This window comes from Microtus oregoni, unplaced genomic scaffold, assembly GCF_018167655.1.
Source record: "Microtus oregoni isolate MIOR12 unplaced genomic scaffold, Mior012 000012F_ref0000307, whole genome shotgun sequence".
NCBI classification, from domain to species: domain Eukaryota; kingdom Metazoa; phylum Chordata; class Mammalia; order Rodentia; family Cricetidae; genus Microtus; species Microtus oregoni.
In genome coordinates, this window is record NW_024543071.1 from 19,365,407 (window position 1) to 19,386,855 (window position 21,449).

Below are 21,449 nucleotides of genomic sequence, written 5' to 3' on the forward strand. Positions count from 1 at the left end.
CATTGCCAATCAGATCACCCAATCAACCCTGATGATCAATGGGTGGCAGATGTCGCAGCCAGATCTCCCTCACGACTGGAGCTCAGCTCTTTAGAGCCCCCGCAAGCCACAGCTGTCCTTAGTTTGGGGGAGGGGCTTTGCTTTTTCTTGGGTTAGAGGGAGTTCTGTCCCTCACTGGATTTCCTTATTCACACCCACACCCCCAACTGTGTCAGAATAAGAAAAAATCCTTGCCCATGGGACTGTGAAGCTCAGGGTCCTATACAGGTGGCGGATGACTGGGTGGCCTTTTTCTCCTCAACAGGCTGTGTGCTCTCTCTGCTCAAACTGTGGCCTTTTGATGATAGGAGCAAATATTCCTTTGCATCTGTTTCCACCTGTCAGATGTGGAGAACGATGTTTGATGGATCTCCAAGACTCCCTGACAGGCCTGCTCCCCCCATTGTACACCAGTAAAGAGGCTTGGGTAGAACTCCCCCTCACCCCCACACAAAGCCCAGCCAGGACTCTTGTTACCCCAGCTGGCTGGCTTGCTTCTGTTCTCCGGAGAAAAAGAGTGCTGCCATTTGGGGAGAGCTGGCGATGAGGGAGGAAGACTAACCTGGCTTTGGGGCTTTTGTATTCTCTCAAGGTTCTGCCCTCAAGGTCCAAGGCTGAACAATTTGGAGAGGCCACCCGGGACAGTCTGTGGTCCCAGGGAAGGTGTGGCGGTGTGTATGGTGTGTATGTGTGTATGGGGGGGGGGAATGAATCTCTTTGGTCCTCTGGGCCAGCAGCTGCGGGTGCTAAAGTGACTGGTCTAAATGTTCATATCCTTGCACACAGAAACACACACACACACACACACACACACACAGAGAGAGAGAGAGAGAGAGACAGAGAGACAGAGAGGAGGAGAGGAGACGAGAGGAGACGAGAGGAGAAGAGAAGAGAGGAGAGAGAGAGGAGAGAGAGGAGAGAGAGAGAGAGCTCATCTACAGATCAACAGAGCAGGTCCAGCCTGCAACCCCCCTTCCCCCAAGCCCCTGGCGCCTGGGAGGTTGCACCTTTGAAACTGTATGCCAGCAGCTGGGCCTCTGCAGCGGCAGAGGAGTCAGAGGAGTGGTGGGGAGGAAGCGGGCGGTGGTCCGTGCTGCTGGGGGGAGGGCGGGAAGGGGTCTGGCCCTGGATGTGTGCTTTTCGATTGATGGATGACTGCCGGGTGTGAGCGAGCGAGCGAGCGTGCGGGTGTGTGTGTGTGTTTGCGCGCGCGGGTGCTCGCGCACGCGAGGTACGCGCGCACGAGGCCTGCCCATTTTCCTCCTCGCAGCAGTCAGTTGGGAGCTGGAGTGAGGGAGAGGGAGACGCTGGCAGCGAGCTCCGGGAGAGTAGTCGTGCGCCGTCTGCTTAAGGCGCCTTTTCTGGTTCCGAGCACTGACCGGGTCTCTGGGAGCATCTAGGTGCCACCCGTACCTCTAGGGCGCATCGCACGATCCCTCCCGGCTCTTCGGTGGCTCGGCGGGGATAGCACCTGGGGACGGCTCCAGACGGGGATGGTCAGCGGCTGCAGCCGTCTGGCACGCGATCGGGATACTGTGAGGGCACCATGGCGCTGACGCCCCAGCGCGGGTCCTCTTCGGGGTTGAGCAGACCGGAGCTGTGGTTGCTGCTGTGGGCAGTCGCGTGGCGCCTGGGGGCCACGGCATGCCCCGCCCTCTGCACCTGCACCGGCACCACCGTGGACTGCCATGGAACGGGGTTACAGGCCATCCCCAAGAACATCCCACGGAACACCGAGCGCTTGTGAGTACGGCTCCACCCGTCCACCGGGACTCCTCCCCTCCCCAGGTTGCTCTTCCACCCTGACGCATCCGAGGGCCGGGGTTGAGGTGGGGGCGCAAGACTGTTGGGCTCCGTTGCCAGTAGAGGAGTCAGTGCCTTGGTAAGGTCTTTCGGGAGCCAGTAGCCAAGAGCGCCGCTGTCTCCAGGTGCCTGATTCAAAGGGCCCTGGACGTGTTGCTAGCCCATCTTCACACATGCCCTTTGCGCTCTGCACGGTGGCAGTCCCTTACAGCACAGCAGTCTATTCCGCCAGGATACCTGCGAATCGGTGCCAGAGAGTCTTCCTGGCACCCAGGAGAAAACCTTCCCACACACTCCAAGCACAGTGTCTCCCTTTGAACATTTGGGGCTTGGCTGGGTTCTGAGCAAGCAGGTGGGTTTGGGCTCCGAGGGCTGGCTGCTTGGTGCCACGGAGCAGAAGTTTCTGGGCTCTTATTCTACCCATTGTTTGTCCTCAAAGCCTTGCTAATTCTTCCCTTAAAGGTGTCAACAACCTATCCCCCTCCTGTCCCCATTCCCAGCCGGCAGACAGACAATGGAACCCGAGGGCCTTGGGTTTGGGGTTTGGGGCATGTGATATTCAGAAGCCTGTAAGGGTTAGATGTGTCCTGGACTAGGAGCCCAGGAATGATACTAGAGGCGAGAGGGGAGACGCTTGGAGCGAGGCTCGAGGTTGAAGATATTGACGGTGACAAGTCACAAAAGCCACCATTCCTCTTCCCTTATTCTCTTCTACTTCTGGATTCTTGAGGGAACTCCACCCTTTCTAGACCTGCCGAGCACGGTAGAGCCCGTGTTTACAGACCTGTGTGATATGTTTTCTTTTCCTGCCCTAATGCAGTCTGTGTGAAGTCCTAGCATCTGAGGACACCACAGTAGTGTGAGGATACGGGTCTGTGGGGCTTGCCTGTGGACAGTGGGTTTCCAGTCATCCACAGGGCTTTTGTACAGCTCTCAGAGGTGACTACACCGGGGGATTTTCATTGCTACTCTGGAAAAGGCTGCTGCTGGCTTCTTTAAAGAGGGTTTTCCCTTTCTTCCCACACTTCTGGGTGACTGCAGTGAGCTTCAGGAAAGGTATACATATTTTGCTAACTTTTGAGCACATTTTCATGAGTCCCAGCTGGTCAGAGGCACACCCTGGGGAGAACTGTTTGATACATCAAACTCTGAAGTACCAAGGCCAGCAATTAGTGAGAATGCTTGCCCCAGACTCTCTTTGGCTGGATTTGAGACATTCCTGTGACAGTTTTAGAGATTTTGCAATCTGCATGCAATCTAGTTGGGAACTGGTGTGTGTGTGTGTGTGTGTGTGTGTGTGTGTGTGTGTGTGTGTGTAGAAATTGGGGGTGGCACCATATTGAGTTTCCTCGAGGCAGCCTCATGGACTTGGAGAGGAGCTAATGACCAAAAAGTCTGGAGGACTGCTGAGGTCATCAGTCACCTGATTGGCCTGTTCTTTCTGGACACAATTGCTGTCCTCTGCTTTACATAGTGGTGTGTTTCTCCTGCAGCTGCTATCCTGGTAGCAGCCCGCACATAAAACACATGAGCCCCTCTCCTTTGCTTTGAAGCTGACTCTTCGGTATTCTTGTTTCCTGCTACCTTGAATGTTTAGGATAGGGTCTGTTTTGACTTTCATGAATCCTTTAGCCTTTCTTTAGAGGAGGGTTTTTTTAAATTTATTTTATTTTGAGACAGGGTTTCTCTGTGTAGCCTTGGCTGTCCTAGAACTTGTTCTGCAGACCAGGCTGGCCTTGAACTCAAAGAGATCCACCTGCCTCTGCCTCCCGAGTGCTGGGATTAAAGGGGTATGCCATCACTGTCCGGCTCTTTAGTCTTTTATAATCAGTGAGATGAAGTGAATCTTGGGATAGAGCAGGGTTGGAGACAGCCCTGGTTTGAAACAGTTGTGTGAAGTATTGGCTGTGAGACTTTGGAAAAATTACCAGACTCCTCTGAACCTTCAGTTGTTTTCTATCCAGAAAAAGAGTTTGGGTTAAAATGGGTTAAAATGGGAGGATGGAAGGCACTGTTTGGAAGAAGCTAGAGTTCTGATACTTGCTAAGTAAAGGACTATCGGTAGCACAGGAAGAGACTCATGCTCATCAAAACAGTGCCTACCCTGGGTGCAGAGACCCCAACAGAGAGTGAGTCTGTCTCCGCCTTCAAAGGGCAGATGGTGTGAAGGACTGGACAGGGGACTGTTAGCTAAAAGATGTAGGGAGAGGCCAGGCTAGCCTTGTGAGAACACTGGGTCAAGAAAGCCCTTTTTGGGGGGAGTGAAGGGTCTTCTTAGAAGATTGGGGAGTATTGTTAGGGTTAGTGGGTTTTGTCAGTGGAGCACAGGCAGTACAGGTTGGAGTGGCTGCCTGAGCACAAAGCCTGCAGCCAGGAGTGGCTGGCGTGGCCATGAGCAGTTCAGATTTTCTCTGAGGCTGAATCACAGTGTCCAAAGGAGGTAGAGGTTATAAAGAGAGATTAGGAAGGGCAGGAAAGCCTTTCTCCAGCCTCACACTGTCTTGGAGATGTCTGGGTGTGAGCCCAGAGTGAGCATCTTAGGGGAGTTGGACATGTGTGTTGAGCAGGGACTAGCCAGCAGCTCCCCAGGCTGGGAAATTTCTGCAAGGCTGTGCGTTTGTCTGCAGTCCGCTGCGCATCCTCGGCTGTAGCCCAGGGGCCCCAGCAACTTTATGACCATATATTCTATTACTCTGGGTTCAGACCTGTTCTCCCAAGTGGGAAAAAAGTGGAGACTTCTGGGGAGACTTCTGGGGAGAGCTTGTGAAGGCCCAGTGCTGTTGAGGAAACTGGTCCAGTCACAGAGGCTGAAGGCTGGGTGGACGGATGGGAAGGAATGCTAAATAATTCCCTGTAACAGAACAATTACAGCGAGGAGTAAAGGATTGGAGACCCTGCTGCCAAGACGCTGCAAGAGTCTCGTCTTTGCAGGACCCAGGCTAAGAGGGACTCAGCCATGCTGGTCAAATGTTAACTTTCCCGCATCCTTCCACTCAAGGCTCTTGACTTTCAGGGAGATATTTTTTTTTTTTAATGGTTTGCACTAGAGTACCTAGGAGTATGACAAGCAGGTTTAGCTTGTATGGACACTGCTCTGCCTCACTGCCGTGGTCCCTGTAGCTTGGGCTTGCCACTGAGTCACCTGTGGGTGCAGAGAGGGAAAGATGTCTGCTGAACATCCATGCAGTCATCCAAGGATGGAGGCAGGGCCCCTGGAAGGCCAGGATGCTGATTGCCCTCCCCGCCCCCCCCCCCCCCCCCCAGCACACTCCCTCCTCCGGTCTACCATATTTGTCACTTGTCAGGCTGTGAGACTTGCTTTCTTGCTGTGGTCTGTGTCCCGTGTCCTTTCTCTGCTTGGTCGATCAGGCTGTAGCTGCAAACATGCTGCCAAAGTCTGTGACTAGCCTGGGCTCCTCTCCTTAAGCTGCTGGCTAGTCGATGGACACATTCATGGTTTGGGGAGCCTATGTAGAATCTATATAATGCTGGGCAGTGGTGGCGCACACCTTTAATTCCAGCACTTGGGAGGCAGAGGAAGGCGGATCTCAGTGAGTTCAAGGCCAGCCTGGTCTCCAGAGTTGAGTTCCAGGACAGTCAGGACTGTTACACAGAGAAAACCTGTCTCGAAAGACAAAACAAAACAACAAACAAACAAACAAACAAACAAAAGAATCCATAGAATGTTGGAATTGAGGCCAGGGACTGAAACCATGTCTGCCATCAAGGCCTGGCTGGGTGAGCCACTCTGGGGTCCTCCATCAGAGACTGCTCTGAGGAGGGAGGTGCCCTGGTGGGGGTTAGTCTTCCGCTCTCACAGGCACTGGTATGGTAGCCAGGGTGCTAAGTTTAGTGCTAGACTCTGAGCAGCTGGCACAGAGACCCAGCGGCGGTCCTTCACCTGCATGCGCCCCTTCTGCCCACATACGAAGGGGATAACGGACTGCAGGAAACAAGCTGCAGTCCGGTGGCATGTGGCTGCTAGCTTGCCTTCCCTCGGCCTGTGGGAATAATACCTCCTATCCCATAAGACCTTCCCAAGGATTTGTTCAAAATGAGTTTATGAAATGCTTCATAATTCAAACGTTGGGTGCTAATACGGCGAAAAGCCTGTGCTGAAGGCTAGAAGGTTCGGGTGTGCTCGGGAGGTATTTGCTGAGGCTCAGCCATGCTTCAGGCCTCTCTCCTGGGCTCCCGCTACTCAGAGCATGTGGTTGTCTTACTTGAGCAAATTTTCTTCTGTCCCTTGCAATTCGTATACAGGGAGAAGGGACTCTGCAGGGTGGAGGGTCAAGATGGCATGACTCTGGTATTGCCCGCCTGGTGTTCTGTTAGTCTTGCTCAGCCTCTTGGCAGCTGGGGCGTCCTGTGGGGTTGCATTCCCTCATTCAACAGATCGCTGCTGTCTACTGAGCTCCCTGCATTTTGCTGAGTGGAAGAAGAAACAGCCTCTCCCCAAGCTCCTGTCCAGCAGGGGACCGGGAAGAATAGTTGATAGGAGAATAAAGACATAACTGCAAATTGAGATAAGTGCTTAGGAGAGGCGCACCGCTTCGAGTCCCCGGTTTCTTGCCTATAAAGTGGAGGTAATGACAGGACCTGCTTCAAAGGCTGGGACAGAGGACTGAACTCGATAATAGGCAGAGAGGTGCTGCGTGCCTCACAGAGCCTGGCAGAAAGCAAGTGTCCAATAAAAGGCATGATTATCATTGTTATTAATGTGACAGAGAGCTCCAGGGACATAAAAGGATTCTGAGACCACTCAGTGTGGGATCCCTGCAATAACTACGCTCTTCTCTCACCAGGCAGTGGCTGCGAGCTCTGGACCACACCAGAATGAGGATGCTGTCCTTCCTCAGTACCACTTCTCAGTGTGCCAGGAGCTGGCCCGTGCTGCTGGAGGCCGCAAGGCAGAGGCGTCCACGCTCTCTCGGGGCCTGTATGGGGCGGTGGGGACAGGCGGCCCCCGCGTTATCGGGAGCAGACGGGCAGGCGTTTGGCGGAGTTGCCGCCTCCAGTTCTGTGCCGGCATTAGCAGCTCGGCGGGGCTCTCACTTAATGGGATTTTCTTCCCAAATGCTGTAATTATCGCCATACAAATACTTATTACCCAGAGCAGATGACGGCCGGGCCTTGGGCAGTAGCCAGGGAGCTGGGCTGCGCTGGGGGTGGAGAATTGGAGAATTGGCTCCTGTTTTTGATGGGGCTTGCCGCCCCCTCCTCTCCTTTCTGGAACCCAGCCCGTGGCCAACAAACAGCTGTTGGGCACCTGCCGTGTGTGCATCACATCAAGAGAGGTCTGGGTATGGGCTGGTTCCTCTGGGAGCTTGCAGGGGGTGGGAGAGAAAGAATAAGTATGCAGGGACATCTGTAGGGACCGGAGCACAGCGGCTTCCAGCATAGGCAGGCATCGCTGTGACAATGACCTACTTTGCATCCTGGCTCCATCAGCTGCCACCTGGGAGACTTTGGGCAGCTCAGCGGTGCCTCGATTTCCTGGGACCAGTGATGACATTTTGCTCGTAGGGCTGTAAAGTTGACGTGAAACATCTAGCTATGGGCTTAGAGTACTGCGCAGCCTGTAGCCACGGTCCGGTCCTGTCAGTGCAGAGATGAGGGAGATGGATGGGAGGCACTTGGCCATGACAGGGAGAGAGAGGTTGGGGCAGGGCTGGAGCCAACTGAGGGTTGGACTCTGGAAGGCAGGTGGAGTGGGGGAAGGGCGAGCACATTTGGGGAAACAGAGGTGAGTGACATGGATTTGGGGTCGGGGTGGGGGAGAGAGAGGAGGAGCAGATTCACCCGGGGAGTGAAGAATTTTGTGGGTGAATTCTAGGAAAGCATCGGATCAGGGGGCTGAGAAAGAGAAGCTGCCATGGTGTGTGCGTGTGTGCGCGTGAGTGCGTGTACTTGTGTATAAAAGCTTGTATTAAGTTTTTGAAAAGTCAGTGGTTTTAAAACAAATCAGCAGAGCTAAGCAAACACCTCCCAAGTCCAATTGTAGATCATTTTCTTCGTTCACAAGAGCCCTTGTGCTTGCTACAATTTTTTCATTTTGTTAGAAAAGTTCCAACAGAAGGGTTAGGAACTCCTGTGTCTCCTTTAACCAGACTCGGTTGTTCATTTCAGTCTATGCCCTTTCTTAGATAACTCACCCTCACATTTAAGACACACGCATTCAGATACATTCTTTGAGGGAGGCTCTCACTTTGCAGCCCAGCCTGGCTTTGAACTTAGGGTCCCAAGAACCGGACGGCAGGCATGTACCACCACATCTGGCCGCATGATTTTCCCCCCATTTAAGAATAGGCTGAAGGCCTGTAAAATTTTAAGTATTTGTGTATTTTCTAAGAGCAACATATCTATCAAACTGAGAACATCAGACAACACAGTCCGGTAACTCACGGCCAGTTTTCACCAGCTGTTTGATCAACACTTTTCCAAGGTTCAGACTCTGACCAGATAGCATTAGAAGTCATGGCTCTTCATTTTTAGTTGGGGTGTCTTCTCTGCCTTTGTTCTTTTTGACTTTGACATACTGAGGCCTATCGTCCAGCTATCAGGCTATCCTTCAGCTTGGCTTTATCCAACTGTTCCTTAGGGTTACATCCCATTTTAACTAAGAATTCTAAGTAAATCACATTGTTCCCTTCTTTGCATCCTGTGAAGATACACGCAGTGTCAGTCTGTCCTGGCATTGGTGACTTTCGCTCTGATCCGTAGGCACATAGACGTCAATGTTGATCTGTTTTCTTCTGTGTTAAGTAGTCTCTGGGAGGCATTTTGAGTGTATATAACCTGCTCTTCAGAACTTTGTCTGGGGCTTCAGACCCAATGGCTGATTCCTGGCTGCATCTTTCCCTCACTGTTAGCTGATAAGAAAGGATCTCCCCTTCTCCTCCATCTGTTTGTCTAGATATAACAGACCTGTGTTATTATTTTATTTGTTGGAATCTAGTTTGTTAACGTTCCTATTCGATGTTGAGAGTAGCTCAGATTTGGTTGGTGGGAGCCGGGGCAAGCCCATCTGCAGTCCTGTTGACAGCTCCTCTGAGCATCTGCCCCAGGGGTTTTGAGCCGGGAGGGGCACGTACGAGTGGTGTTTTCAGGAATTCTGCTGCCTCGCTTTGGTGTACAGAATAACTGGAATGGTGTTGGAGGGCAGCAGCTGACTGTGCGGAGAAAGTCGATTATGTAATTTCTGTCACTGGAATTTGTCATTATTGCTACAGTTTTTTCTTCTTTTTTTAAAAAAAGTCTTTTCTTTTTCTAAAATGGTTTTAGTTGACTTAATTCATGAAGTAGTTGAATGAATTAGAAATTCAGATAGTTCCCACATATGCTTCAGCAAGCTTCCCCAGTGCTAGCTTTATAACCACAGAGCAGTTAGCCAATTGAGAACTTAACATAGTTATAATATTATTAACCAAGTAATGGGCTTTTCTCCTTCTTTTCACCCCCAATGGCCCCTGAATCCCAGGGGTCTGCACTGTCTTTACTCACATCTCCTCAATCTCCTTCAGTCTAGGGCAGGCCTTTGTCCCTTCTGGCTTTTTATAACCTTGATTCTTTGGAAAGATCATTAGCTAGTTATGTTCATTGATTTGGTTGTTTAATTATCTGTCTGTCTGTCTAGTTTTTAAGACAGAGTTTTACCATGTTTTCCTGGCTGGCCTGGAACTCACTATGTAGACCAGGCTGGCCTCAAACCCACAGAGATCACTTACCTCGGTCTCCCGAGTGCTGGGATTAAATGTGTGCATCACCATGCCTGGCTTGTTCAGTATTTTTCATAACTTGGTTGAGCCTGTGCATTTTTGGCGAGAATGTCACAGGGGTGTTGTGTCCTCAGAGGGTCTTATGGGAAGATGCATCCACGAGACTTGCTGGCTGACCTGCATCTTCTGGTAAAGATGATGTCTACCTCGACCGTAAAGTGACTTTCCATATTCAGGTGCAAAGTAGCTGAGGGACTATGCAGAGTCCTGTGTTTCTTCAGTGTCAGCTATTAATTCAACACTGATTAATGAATCCTATCTTCAACAATTAATGCCTAATCATTATTTTCTTTTTCCCCAGTCCTTTATATATTTATTTTTAATTAACTTATTTTGAAAGACAGAGAAGTATAGTAGGCTCCCCTTTTTGGAGACAGGATCTCACCATGTAGTTTGTATCCTGAAACTTGCTATGTAGTCTAGGCTGTCTTCAGAATTGTCACGTTCCCACCTCAGGCTCCTGATGCTGGGATTACAGGCAAGCAGTGCCGTGACTGGCCACACCTCCTTAACAGGGTAACTTGTCTGGGGGTGCCTTAGATTTTTACTTTCCCAAGGGCACAGAATGAGATCTGGAAGCGCTGCTTGCTTTTGGGGTCTCCTAATGAAGAAATTGTACCCTAATTCTCACCCACATGGAGAGGAAGAGCTGGTGGCAAGGAAAGGAAGGCACGTGTGGGAGGAGCTATGCTCTCGGTGGGGAGCACTAGGTGGATCCGGAGAGGAGGATGATCAGGGTAGGACCAGTAACCCTCTGGGGATGAGGGCAAAGCCAGCTGCTGGCACAGGAGGCCAGGATCACTGGAGCCTGGGACTAACAGCTTCCGGGAAGAGGAGAAGGCAGGCAGGAGCAGATGGTGGGGGTGAGTGGGTGGGAAGTTTGGGGAGGAGAGGGCAGCACAGAGGAAACTCGGGTGAGCAGTCCCAGAGAGTTGCCTGCTTGTGTTATAGCAATGGTGGGAGGAGGGCCCTTGAGGGATGGGGCGGGGGAGGGCAGGCAATCAGTCAGAGAAGGGTGGGTACAGAGATGTACCTTGATGGTGCCTGTGGTCACCCTTTACACCCCTCAGGGCAGACTTGGCAAAAATGCTTTTCAGCTTAATCTAGGCTCTCCTCTTACTCAGCAGTCCTGGGAGAAGATGCTACTCCAAGCAGCTTCTCAGAGAGGTGGAGCCATCTGCAGCGGGACAGGACAGCTGGCTGCGCAGTGGTCGGCCGGCCAAGACTCCCTGAGTCATGAGGCTGTGAGATGCGTTTGTGGGTAGCTTTTAAATCTGACTGGAGCCTGCTGTTCTTCAGATGTTAATAAGCCCGGCTCTCTTCACTCACCCAGCCGTACAAAGCACCTGTCAGTTCTTAGCACTTGGGGCCTTGAGGCCACCTGGTTCCCCTGCTTCACCATTGATTCCTGCCTGTGCACATTTGGGGGAGACTCGAGTCACTAAGCTGGCTCAGGGAAGGGGTATCCCATCCAGAGGAGGAGCCTCAGGGAGTTAGTGGCCGCTGGTGGGGAGTGGCTGGAAGGCCTGGCGGCTACTTGGGAGAATCCTTGCTGCAGAGAGAGAGAGAAAGAGAGAGAGAGAGAGAGAGAGAGAGAGAGAGAGAGAGAGAGAATGTGTGTGTGTATATGTGTGTGTGTAAGGGGGGCAGCTCCCAGCTCAGAGGAGGGGATTGCCAGGTGTAAGGTACCGTCTCAGTAAAGAACCAGTTGAAGTGTGACTCTCAGGATAGAAAAGTATCCATGGGATTAGATTTACGTTGGCGCCAATCCCTTCACTCCTAATGGGATTGCTACCATTTAAAAAAATTCCCAGACAGAAACTAACACCTGTTGGTGAGGACATCAAAGGAAGCAGCTGCTGTGCAAACCAGAATGGCAATGTCTCAAAAAATTAAAAATAGAATTACTGGCTGGGTGGTGGTGGCATATGCTTTTAATCCCAGCATTCAGGAGGCAGAGGCAAGAGGATCTCTGTGAGTTCAAGGCCAGCTTGGTCTATAGAGCAAGTTCTAGGACAGCCAGAGCTACATAGTGAGACCCTGTCTTTGGGGAAAAAAATAGAACTACTGTATGCAGTGGTTTGAGTGAGGGTGTCTCCTCTGCAGCTCACACAACTCAACACTTGGTCCCCAATTGGTGGCACTGATTGAGGGAGAAGCTTAAGAGGTGTAGCCTTCTGGGAGGGATGATGTCACTGGAAGTAGGCTTGGAGAGCTCAAAATCTCTTTCTATGCACCTAGTTCCTGCTGCTATGCCCGCTGCTCATATGATGGAACTGTAAGACAAGTAAGCCCTTCTATAAGTAGGCTTGATCACAGTGTTTCATCACTTCACAGAAAGCAAGCTAATATACCGCGTGGCCCAAAAGGATTGAGAGCAGAACCCTGAAGAGAGCTATTTTCTACCCTTGCATCCGTGTTCATAGCAGCACTATTCCCAACTGCCAAAGGCCAATGGGTGCGCGAGTGATAAATACGCCCAACAGACTGCCATCCAGCCTCTGACGGGATGCTCTTGGAGGACCTCTGTGCCCGGCCGCTTTCACTGGCAGTGTTCCCTGGTTCACCCTGGGCTCATCTAGGAGAAGGCCCTGGAGAGAATAGGTTGCTGTCAAGACGCACACTCTGCACGTGAAATGCTCAGGATATGTCCATCTGAGGAATGCGTATATCAAGTGGGGTGCATGCAGGTTGGGGGGCAGGGGTGGGGAGAGAAATAGGGAACCTACTGAAGCCAGCACTGCCAGTACCAAGTCAAGGCAGATCCACTACGCTTCCAGAAAGCCCTATTGAAACCTGTGTCATGTGCCATGTTCGACCCTGGAAGAGGTGAGGAAAACCAACAAAAAATTATCAAACCAGGACTGGGAGGTTGTGGTGCACACCTTTAAACCCAGCACTCAGGAGGCAGAGGCAGAGGCAGGTGGATCTCTGTGAGTTCAAGGCCAGCCTGGTCTACAAGAGCTAGTTACAGGATGGGCTCCAAAGTTACAGAGAAACCCTGTGTCGGAAAAATAAATATTATCATACGAATAAAACAAACTTGTAGTCTTGTGTGGGGGCTGTGACATCAGTTCAGGACTCCTTCAAATTTCTGTAATGTCACCCCTGATTTGGACTGTGGCGTAGAGGGTGACTCTGTGGCTCTGGGAGAGGAAGGGTTGTTACCAGGAACGGAAGGTTGGAAAGATGTAGGCCAAGGGGAGGGCAGGACTACCCGGGCCAAAGGGAGGGCAGGTTTAAAAACTTTGCTCAGGGGCTGGGAGGGGGTATCGTTCATCATTCTCATTTTACAGATAGGGAAACTGAGGCACAGAGGATTTGAGCTCCAGGCCTAAGACCACACAGCTAGTGTGGTGGTAGAACAGGGACTGTTCCCTGGCCCGAGTTTTTTCCTACTAAGACCATGCTTAGCTGGGTGGGCCGGGAGCCTGCGGATGCTGCTGATTGGGCTGCTGCTTGGGCAAAACTCTGGGTCTTACTACAGGACCCTAGAGCACTCAAGGGACCTTAGCTCTGTCTAAAGTCTTACTGTGCCTGAGGGCACAGGGTGATGAGGCAGGAGGAAGCCAAAAACGTCAGGCTTCATGGTGTAGAGGAAGAAATCTGGCCAGGTTCTCTCGTTTCCTCACCACTATGGGCTGTGCCCCACTGGGCAAGTGGCTTCTCTATTTTGTGCCCATTCTGCTCTGCTGCTGCGAACATCAGCAGGTTGGGAAGAGCAGACCTGCTGCTAGGGGGCTGGTGAGTACGATGGGACTAAGTGCTGGCAGCGGGTACAGAATACGAACCTCGCAGGACCCGGTAAGGAGCAGTGGCAGCTCTGGGCCTCAGCGGCAAAGCCTTGGGGAGCCCAGGTCAGCCTACATCCGGAACCCCTCTGAGCCTTGTGGGCACACTACCTGCTTCTCTGACTGCAGTGGTCGTGGAGGGGTCCCAGCAGCATGTCTTCTGGGAGAGGGTCTCCATGGCAACACTCTGGGACTACCTGTTGGAGGATAGAGGCCCGGATGCTGTATTCTAGCAAGAGGCCATAGAAACCCTGCTGAGGCAAGGCCTTGACGACCTTGGGAAGGTCAGTCTCTGCTAAGGCCTATACAATGTTTCTAGGTTGCAGCTAGACATGGGAAAGAAAGGGCTTCTCCATAGAGAGAGGGCACTTAGATCTGGTCAGTGAGAGTAAAGGTCCGCGGGGCAGACAGGGCTGGGACAGTAGTCTGGGAAAGTACCATCAGGGAAAGAGGCTGTACTTGTGTTGTTGTGTGAGCCGTAGTCCCAATCCTTGCCCATCCAGTCCCTTTCACATGGTGATGGAGTGTTGGATAGGAAGAGAGGAGGAGGGGCTGGCTTGAGGTGTGTGTCCCAGTGTGCTCTCTGGCTGGGTGAAAAGGGAGCTATGCAGGTGCCAGCCATAGTCAGGAATTCCTGCCTGCCAGTCCACCTCCCCTCGACTTAGTGAGAATTCTGTGCTCTGGGCTTCCTGAGTTCCATGTTGGTCCTGTCTCAGGCAGACAAGTCCTAGCATTTGTCTTTTCTCGGTTTGGTCAGTGGCATGCTGGGAATATGCTATAGCCATCTGCCTTAAAAAACAAGGAGGCCCAGTGCGAGCCCATTACCCATGGTGTAGCAGAAACCAGAGCCAGACCAGTGACTCATAACAGTGAAGTTACAAGTATAGATGTTTGGACTAAAGGGTGAACTGTGACTCCCTGTGCCGCCCTACAGCTTCACGACCAGATTCTTCTTCTTTCTTATTTTTTTATCTTTATTTTTGTTTTCTTTTGTTTTTCTTTTTTTTTAAATTTGGTTTTCTTTTGGAGAGGTTGCAAAGGAAGAGGGCAGATACGAGGGGACAGGGAGACAAGTGGGATTGGGGTGTGTGATGTGAAATCCACAAAGAATTGAAAAAAGTTTTAATAAAATTGGTCTTAGCAAGTTTATCTGAAGCACCTGTAAGGTTACCTCAGCTAGATAAGTGTTGTGTCCAAAGAAAACAGACTCAAGAGAAAAATATTCTAGAATATCCGCGGAGATTATCCCTGTGGTTATTCCCAGAGATATGTGGTTTTCATTTTTTCTTTCTTTTCCAGGAACTTGAAAAAATATTCACACATCACTAATTTTTAATTAAACATTTTTCCATTTAAAAATTTTATTTTATTATTTAAAAAATTTTAAATGAAATCAGTTGGGTACTATGTTTGATTATGAAAATTAAGGTGCAGAAAAGCAAGCTGAAAAGGTACTAACGTCATCCTATGTCTAACCACTCAGTTATAGCTATTACCATGTGGCTCCAGGCTCAGTGCCCCCTGTGCACAGATCTGTGTATGTGTGTGAGTCTGCTGGGAGGACATACATGGCTTTCATGGAACACAGGCTGCCTTGTGACCCGGCACTAGGTCCCGTGTGCCGTTGTTCTAACGTTTTTGTTCCTATAATCCATCAAAGATGTAACTTATTTATTTATTATGTATACAACATTCCTTCCATGTATGCTTGCATGCCAAAAGAGGGCATCAGATCTCATTACAGATGGTTGTGAGCCACCATGTGGTTGCTGGGAATTGAACTCAGGACCTCTGGAAGAGCAGTCAAGTGCTCCTAACCGCTGAGCCATCTCTCCAGCCCAAAGGTGTACCTTTATAATGAGAAAGACGAATCTACCAAAACGACCTGTGCTACGGCCCAGAGTTTCATCACGCTGGCTCCGAGGAAGGCTGCCACGCTGTCGTCAGTTAGCCGCCATCAGAGCCAGTTAGCAAGGGTTCCTGGAGACGGTTCCAGGGCTTGAGGAATAGTTGTGTTGCAGAAGGCACAGTCTGGTGGCCATTCCAGGAAAGAATATTTAGATCAATAAGGTAAAGCCTTGGCATTGACGAGAACCCCTGTCACATGGAGACGATGCTTCTCACAACAGTTAGAATGAGGAAGGGGCTTGGTCTGGGGCACATGTCGATGGTCTGGCAACTTGGAGCATCACCGAAGCCCCCTCTGATCCTACTATAAAAGGGACAGGAACAGAGAGTCCGAGGCACAGAGAGCGATGGGTCAAATGAATTGCTGGCTTGTCACCTTTGATTGACAGCCTGGGCCCTAGGGTCAGAAGGTCATGGCTAAGGGTTCTGTCATCTCTCAGTTGTTGTCCTTGGGAGCACACCCAACACTGGAGAACTGTCCTGCCCTCATCTTTCAGATGGTCACGATGGCAACTCAGGTGAGCACTGAGTTTCCTGGGGGCATTGTCTAGACCACATAGCTCTCAACACAATCCAGGACAAAGTGCCTTGGGCTTGGTTTGAGCTCACGGCCATACCTGGAACTTTTGGTCACTGTTTGGTTAAGTGAGAGCGATTTACAGGTGAACATGGAATGTGTGTGTGTGATGAGGGAGGTCCTACTGTATATGTGTTGCTTTTATTGGTTAATGAATAAAGCTTCTTTGGCCTATGGCAGGGCAGAATATAGCCAGGCTGGAAGAGATATCTAGAGAGAGTAGGTGGAGTCAAAGAGATGCCTAGTAGCTGCTGAAGGAATCAGATGCCAGAACTTTACCCGGTAAGCCGCAGCTTTGTGGTGATACACAGAATAATAGAAATGGGTTAATTTAATATATAAGAGGTAGCAAGAAAGATGCCTAATTCGTTGGCCAAGCAGTGTTGTAGCTTATGTAGTTTTTGTGTGGTTATTCGGGTCTGGGCAGCTGGGAAATGAACGAGCAGTCTCTATTTGTGTGTGTGTGTGCGTGCGCACACACACACATAGATGTATGTGTGGGTGCGGCATTTAGGTTGATGAAAAGCATGCAGGTGATGGTGGCAGTGGTGGGGAAGAAGAGTTGGTGTGGCTCCTGCCTCAGGGATGGATTCGATGCTGGAGGGGACAGCTGGGGTCTGAGTGTGTGTTGTCGTGGCTCAGACAGCGCACGAACTCTCTGGTACTGAAGTTTTCAGAGAACTTTCCCTTTGGCATGGCCTGGCTTCCTGAGGCTGAGCAGATGCTTTGGGAAGAGGAATTACAGGATGGAGTCTGAAAGAACACTAGGAGGCGGGGTGGAAGGGGGCCATACGGCTTCTGACGTGGGGTCTGTGTCTAGCCTGCCGGTGAGGATGCAGGTCAGAATCTGTTCTCGTTTCTGTAGGAGGGCCAAGGAAAGGGCGGATGTGACCTTCGAAGGGAAGACAGGGCAGACACCCAGGGTGGTGGGTGAGAAGGAGCCACAGCGTTAGTAGGTCTGGCCTCTGTGATAGGATTTCAGGCTCCTTGGCCAGGTCCTCCAGGTTCCTAACTGCCTCAGGAATGGCCTTATGGGCTCCTGTATAAACCCTTCATTGGCTCCTTGCTTTTTCTCTGCTTGCTTTCTCAGGCACTGTGCTTGCTTGGACCCACAGCCCCCAACTCTTTGTCTGTCTCCCACTCCCCCTCAAACTCGGACCGACTGACTCAGTGGCTTTTCCTTGAGTTTGCTCCACGCTTCCTCAGGCAGGCCTTTCTTGTCTTGTGGTACTCAGCTCAAGTCGTACTTCCTCAGTGTTCCTGAACTGCATGACCCTCCCATGTTTCTCCTGCCAGCATGATGCACTGCCACCCATGATGATATTGCAGTGTCCCTAAGAGCAGTCATGGTCTTTACCTGTTTATGAGGCTGTCACAATTGGCACCCTTCATTTTATGGGTACGGAGTCTGAGGTTTGGTTAGAATAACTCAGAATGCCCCCCACCCCCCACTAGATTCCTCTGGGACCTATCTCTCCATCTAGGTGAGTCCCCAGAGTAGAGTCACCTTCGTGGGTTTCTGCAACCCCCAGCTGTGTGCCATGTTCATGGTTCCTGCTGCTCGAATGTGAACTGCATAGTGGCTCAGGCTTGATGGGCTTCTTGGCTGGGAGGGTGAGAGCGTGCTGAGGTAACCGGCTTGATCCGAGCCAGATGGAGGGGAGTCTGAGCTGAGCCCTGGGGGCCCAGACCACTCAGTTCACCACTTCCTTTCCCCCCTTTCTCTGCCAGGGAGCTCAATGGCAACAACATCACACGGATCCATAAGAATGACTTCGCTGGGCTGAAGCAGCTCCGAGTGCTGTGAGTACGGGTTGCTGTCCCCCTCAGGGTCTGCCTCTCTCCTCACTCCCTGCCTTGGGTCTCTAGACGGAGTTCTGGAGGGGAGGTAGGGAATCCCAAGCTAGCCCAGGCCTTCTGTTGCGGAGTCAGGAGCCTCCTGAGTGGATGAGGGGTGATGCTGAGCGTCCTGACCCAGAGAGGCTACTGCCTTTCACGTGGCTGAAAAGAATGGCGGAGGACTTGAATGGGACAGTCTTGGCCTTTCTATCTCTGGGACTGAAGGAAGAGCAGGCGGCATGGAAAATCCACAGGTCTCTGCTTAGCTCGGTTTTCTCTAGTGGAGCACCAACGGCTGGAACCTGAACTACAGACAGGCTTTGCTTAGGCTCTCGAGGCTGAGATGCTGGATCAGTCCTGATCTGTCTGCGGGGACGTCACTTATTCTGGCTCCCCGAGCACACGGAGAGGACTCACTAATCCCTGGGTATCAGGGCTCACCCCGATTACCACATCACCTTCCCAGTGTCCCTAACAGCCCTGCCTCTAAAACATCATACAAGGCTATAGATTCAATGTATTGGATGGAGGGGTGGAGAGCACAATGCATCAGATGGAAGGGTGGGAAATGCAGTGTAGCCATCATCTCCAGTGATCTCAGAAGGACTCCTGGGTGAGGCCGCAGGCCCTGGCCAAGAGGGTGCTGAGGGGGACAGAAGACAGGCATGACTTCACTCAGCTGTCCGAGTGGAGATCCTGGAAGAGGCCAGTACTGCCCGGCTAAGCAGCAGCCCATCCGTAGTGCCTGCCAGGCAGTGCAGAGATGAGAGGCTCGTTTTGGGTCTCCACCCCTCTGTGCTCTGCTGATATTGGAGAGCAGAGGCAGCCTTGGCACACAGGGATCGGACCTCACCCCCTCAGTTAGCTTTGGAGGCCCTGCCCCATCTGGCTGGCAGGAAACTCACCATCACACAAGCAGAACCCCTTAGCTCCCACTCAGGATAGTTAGTACAAGTGTTCAGAACTGCACACTTCACAGTTCTGGGGGCCTTGGGGTGAGTGAGGGGGCCTTGTGGATGATCCACCTTGAGGTTGGGGACAATGAGTTCCTGGAGTCTTTGCTGCTCTAGAACCAACCCACATTGACCAAAACTTTCCTCTACCCATCCTGGGGAGTCCTCCTCTCTTCCTCGAACCCCTCCCATAGGCCTCCAGCAGAGAGAAAAGTATACATTAAAACCCTGCCCGAAGCATGCAGGAGCATGCTACCCATCTGCTTGGGAGAGGAGAGGGGAGAGAACGCAGGAGAAAAAGTACCTCAGCATCTCCAAAATGATCACGCAGCATCCCATGTCTTGGTGAAAAATGCTGCCCACCAGTCAGATGCTCTGAATCAGAGCATGCTGGTGGGGAAGTTGCAGAATCCCATGAAGCCAGGTGGTTGCTTGGCCTGGGCACCCGCTCCTTTTGTCAGCAGATGGGCCTAGGCGGACTATGGTGCAGACAGTGGGGGTGTTGTCTGGCAACTAGCATTCTTGCTTATGTGTGTGGGCTCTGCCCAGTTGGGATAGCTTTCCTCCGCCGTGCTGGCCATGTCTCTTGGGTGCATGCTCTGGGCCAAAGCACAGCATGTGCCCCTGAAGCCTAGCACCTTCGTCGAGCATAGCGTGAGCATTGGCACTGTGCCGCTCTGCCAGCCAGAGTTTGCTGTGGGACCTGAGCCGGGGAATGTGTGAAGCTGTGACCACTTCAGTTGGATCTAGGATCTACCTGGGGCCTGGGAAAGGCTCGTGTCCCACTTCTGAGTCCACATTGCTCTAGTAAAGCTTGTTGGAGTTCCTAGGAACCCTTGCTTAGCATCCTATAGCTCTTTTGTCTCTTTGTCTCCCAGGCAGCTGATGGAGAACCAGATTGGAGCTGTGGAGCGCGGAGCTTTTGATGACATGAAGGAGTTGGAGCGACTGTGAGTATAGGATGTAGGCTGGGGAGTGTGCTGGGGTTGCCAGAGAGGGTGTCAGCAGGCCTGAAGTGGGGGGGGTCCCAGCCTCACCCTGTGTCAGCAGGCCTATAGCCTATAGTAAGGACTGAGGTGGGGGGTCCCAGCCTCACCCTGCCTGATAGTGCCTTGTGAGATGCTAATGAGAAAAAAATAGTAACCAGCCCCCATTCCCATCCACGGTGTAGCCCTGCTGTTAATCTCAGGACATGTGATGGCAAAAATTCATCCAACTGGAATTCCTTCCGCCCATCTTTCCTGAGGGGTGACTGCCGTTCATTGATTTTGGATTCATAAAGAATGTCACTGGTGTGCCGAGCAGAAATACTAGGGAAGCTCCCTGTAACTGGAGGTTTCTCTCCCGCCCACCAGTTCCCGAATAACCACTCTGAGGCTTAATATTAATTACAAACTGTTTGGCCTAGTAGCTCAGGCTTGTTATTAACTAGCTCTTACAACTTAAAATAACCCATTTTTATTACTCTATATTTTACCACGAGGCTTATGGCTTGTTACATCTCACATCTTGCTTCCCTTGTGGCTGCTGGCATCTTCCTGATTCCACCCCCCTTTTCCCTTTATCTTTGCTTGGATTTCCTGTCTGGCTCTATTCTCCTTGGCTATTGGCCAAATCAGCTTCTTTATTAACCAACGTTAATAAGACATATTCACAGCATATACAGAAGGGCATCCCACATCAGTCCCCGAACCCGAGGCGTGCTGTCTTAGCTACAGGGCCACAGCATAGCAATGAGGAAGTAGAGACATTCTCAGGGTTTCATGGCTTGCTTCTGAGTAGGGCTTTCAATTTTGAAACTGGGTCTTGTTAAATTTTCTTTATTTTACATTGGTGATAAAGAAAAAGAAAAGAACCTGGCGGGTGATGATGGGAGCAGACACTTCGCCCCTTTATTGTGGTCAACCATTTGGTCCTGCAAAATGGTTTGGATGCAGATGCTGGGTGGGAGAGTCCCAAAGGTCATGTTCTTGGACCAGAAAGTTCATTTTATATTAAGGAACTGACTGGAAAACTGGCTAGAAATTCATAATTCTGGGTATTCTTTGCAAATTACCAAAAATTAAAAAGAGCCATTTGGGTGTAGGTAAGATACGTCAAGACTGAAACACCACCAACATCCCTGGGACGTGCTCAGAACGTGAATTAGTCAGAAAGGCAGAAACTGATGTTTGTATAACTAAAATCAGAGGGCGCATGCGTGTGAGAGAGAGACAGAGACAGAGTGTCAGGAGTGTCGCAGAGGAGGGAAACAGTTGAGACCATTAGCTCTTAATAATGCCAAGAGAGGAGGCAACGGTATACTTTCTTTTGTTCTTTGTGCTTCTTTTCTTTCTCTTTTCCCTTGATTTTCTCACGACGACTTTCTATGGCAATCACAGCTAATTCTGAGTGCCTTCCGCTGCCAGGTGCTAGGTGAAGCCCTTGACCCTGTAGCACGCCATCTAACCCCGAGATAATGCTCCTGCAAGTGGCATTCCACAGATGAGAGACCAAGGTGCCCAGAGGCTAAGCCGCCTGTGCAGTAGAAGGGATTAAAACCAGATTGTTTTGCCTTCAAAGCTTAGACTCTTAATGAGTAAGACCTAATTAATCTCTCTCTTTCATTTTTATGCCAAAGAAAACAAAACATTAAACAAAGAGAAAAGGCATGTTTGCTTCATTGTCTTCTTGCCGCCCAGAAAATCCCCCCTCCAGTCCCCCCCCCCCCCCCCCCGCCTTAAACTGAGCAGTCAGCCATCCAGCGCTAGGCCAGATGTTC

The 21,449-nt window shown here is 51.1% G+C and overlaps 1 protein-coding gene across 1 annotated transcript in view; it reads left to right on the top strand.

Moving 5' to 3' along the window:
- Positions 1-576: 576 nt before the first annotated feature.
- Slit1 (slit guidance ligand 1) overlaps positions 577-21,449 on the top strand; it is a 144,562-nt gene continuing 123,689 nt past the window's right edge. Inside the window, exons 1-4 of the mRNA XM_041661124.1 lie at positions 577-702; positions 1,310-1,782; positions 17,628-17,699; positions 19,567-19,638. Coding sequence (XP_041517058.1) covers positions 1,586-1,782; positions 17,628-17,699; positions 19,567-19,638 — 341 coding nt within the window. The 5' untranslated portion in view covers positions 577-702; positions 1,310-1,585. The remainder of the gene's footprint in view (positions 703-1,309; positions 1,783-17,627; positions 17,700-19,566; positions 19,639-21,449) is intronic.